The 2,673-nt window shown below is 57.0% G+C and overlaps 1 protein-coding gene across 2 annotated transcripts in view; it reads left to right on the top strand.

Moving 5' to 3' along the window:
* Nucleotides 1-2,673, top strand: part of FBLN1 (fibulin 1) — a 67,769-nt gene that overhangs the window by 13,972 nt on the left and 51,124 nt on the right. For both annotated transcript variants that reach the window (XM_077758015.1, XM_077758016.1), the window contains exons 5-6: nucleotides 552-653; nucleotides 1,553-1,690. In XM_077758015.1, coding sequence (XP_077614141.1) covers nucleotides 552-653; nucleotides 1,553-1,690 — 240 coding nt within the window. The remainder of the gene's footprint in view (nucleotides 1-551; nucleotides 654-1,552; nucleotides 1,691-2,673) is intronic.

Consider the following 2,673-nt stretch of genomic DNA (forward strand, 5'->3'; position numbering starts at 1 on the left):
CCATGGGGGTGGGGGGGTTAGGAAAGGAAGCCACACCAGACACGCAGTGTGGGAGACGCCAGACCCGCACAGCGTGGGGGAGGGGCGCCGGGCTGGAGGCAGAGGCTGGAGGGGTGGGCAGGGGTCCTGCAGAGCCTGGCCAGCGGTCAGAACTTGGGTAGAACGTTCAGCTGGCTGGGGGAGGTCTGTCCCCATGAGACTTGCTCTTTGAGCACCACTCAGCCACCCTGCAGGAAGCGTGGTTGGAGGGGAGGCCCCAGGGTGGCACGGGGAGTGAGCCCTGGGGACCGGTGGGCCTCGGGGGCTCCCTTGTGGGCAGGTCCCGGGGGTCTCCCTGGGGAAGGGAGGGGTGCGATGCTGGAGAGGGTGGGCCCCGACCCGGGGAGCCCGTCTGTTGAGTGTTGTCCCCCCCGGGCCTCCCTCCCCCCCCTCTGTCTCTGCCCCCCCGGGCGGTGTTGGTCCTGGCCCGTCCACGCGGAACCGGAAACCGGGACGGCTGTGGCGTGTGCTCGGCGCCCGGCTCACGTGTGCCCCGTCTGCTCTGGCCCCAGGCGGCGGCCCCTGCAAGCAGCAGTGCCGGGACACGGGGGAGGGCGTCGTCTGTTCCTGCTTCGTGGGCTACCAGCTGCTGCCCGACGGCGTCTCCTGCGAAGGTAACCGTCGGGGGCCCCCTTTGTCGGCAGGGGGAGTCTAGGGCCCCGGCCACGGCCCTCCCCCGAGCGTATAAACACTGCGCTGGCAAGGAGGGTTGGCTTTGGGGTCTGACCAGGCTCTGAATCCAGGATGTGTGAGTGGCCCTGGGCACACTCTGAGCCCCTCTCACCTCTCCTCTGTGAGGTGGGGGAGATGGAGGACAGTGACAGCCCCTTAGAGGGGTCTTGAGGATCATGTGACTCCAGTTCAGGGCCTGGCACTGCTTGGCGGGTTCTCAAAATGAGCGGTGGGGGCGTCTGGGTGGCTCAGTCCCTTAAGCGTCTGACTTTGGCTCAGGTCATGATCTCGCGGTTTGTGGGTTCAAGCCCCACGTCGGGCTCTGTGCTGACAGCTCAGAGCCTGGAACCTGCTTCGGATTCTGTGTCTCCCTCCCTCTCTGCCCCTCTCCTGCTTGTACTCTGTCTCTCTCTCTCAAAAATAAACATTAAAAAAATTTTATGGGGCACCTGCGTGGTTCAGTCCGATAAGTGTCTGACTTCAGGTCACGATTTCCCAGTTCGTGAGTTCAAGTCCACGTTGGACTCGCTGCTGTCAGCACAGAATCCTCTTTGGACCTTCTGCCTCCTTTCTCTCTGACCCTCTCCTGATCCTTCTCTCTCTCTCTCTCTCTCAAAAATAAATAGAATATTAAGAGAAATGAGCAGTCCCTCTGAAACTTAGCAGGGGAAAGAAACCATTGCTTTTGATGGGGTGCGGAGCATCCGGGACCGCTCGTGGGAACCGGAGCAATGCTGGGAACCGGTTTACGGTGCCCTTCCGGCATATTCCTTTTGGGAAAGCGCCGGGCAGCCTCCCTTGTTCTTGCTGGTTACTCCCGCGTTGCCTCCACCTCCCCTAGACATCAACGAATGCATCACCGGAAGCCACAATTGCCGGCTCGGAGAGTCCTGCGTCAATACCGTGGGCTCTTTCCGCTGCCAGCGTGACAGCAGCTGTGGGACTGGCTATGAGCTCACAGAGGACAATGACTGCAAAGGTAAAACACGCCCGAGTGCACACACCTCAGCTCCCTGGGAGTAGATAGGACAAGAGTGTAAAGGCAGCACTGGGCTCCTGGGGGAGGGGGGGAAGGGAGTGCCCTGTGGGAGAGGGGGTGCGTCCCCCCCCATGACTGCCTGGGGCACTGGCCCGTTCTGTCCTTAGTAAAGATTTCCCTTCTTATGACCATGGTTGAGGTTGGACTTCTGAAAAGGCTCAGAGCATGATCGTTTCAAAGCGAGACCAGAAGTAAATTTCAGGTGCTCACATGTACTTCCTAAAAAAAAAAAAAAAAAAAAATCTGGACAACAGCTGCCTTCCATCTGATTCCAGGCTTCCTTGAAGTTCAAAGCTTATTCTCTTCCGCTGCCTAAAAACATGACATTTCTGGCTGTTGGCCTTTCCCCGCCAAGCCGTAGATGTTATTTGGCAGATAAGGCTTTTTGATGAGGCTCTATTAGAACATAGTTATCTGCTGAGGGTTTCCAGCCCTTCAGGACGAAGGAACCCACTCTGTGAAACTTTTGGTTGAATGACGAGGGCAGCTCCAAAGGCAGGCACACCCTCCGGATGTCTCCGAGCCTTTGGGCAAAGCTCCGTTCACTCCACCCTTGCAGCCTCGCTGGGCGGTTTGCACCCTGAGAGCCCAGGGGCCGAGCCAGCTGAGTATACGCTTTTGAACATTTGACAGCCATGAACTTCAGAGGAAGGGCAGCCAACATGCCAATCACGACAATCACCATTGTTCATATTGGGAGTATTGTGACGCCTTCACATAGGGACAGTGTTTATACCCCCTAAGATCATTGCTTTATGATCCAAACCAAGCATGCACTTAGCCTAAAGTAAAAAAAAAAAAATCCACATACTGCCAGGAAAATGCCTGGGTTATTTGGTATATAACAGAAAGTTTGCCTCATAAGAGCCTTGGGGAAAAAAAAAAAGAACTTTCGATCTTTAGCAGTGTGAGCACTCTTTGGC

The sequence above is a fragment of the Crocuta crocuta genome, unplaced genomic scaffold (genome assembly GCF_008692635.1).
Source record: "Crocuta crocuta isolate KB4526 unplaced genomic scaffold, BGI_CrCroc_1.0 scaffold143, whole genome shotgun sequence".
NCBI classification, from domain to species: Eukaryota; Metazoa; Chordata; class Mammalia; order Carnivora; family Hyaenidae; genus Crocuta; species Crocuta crocuta.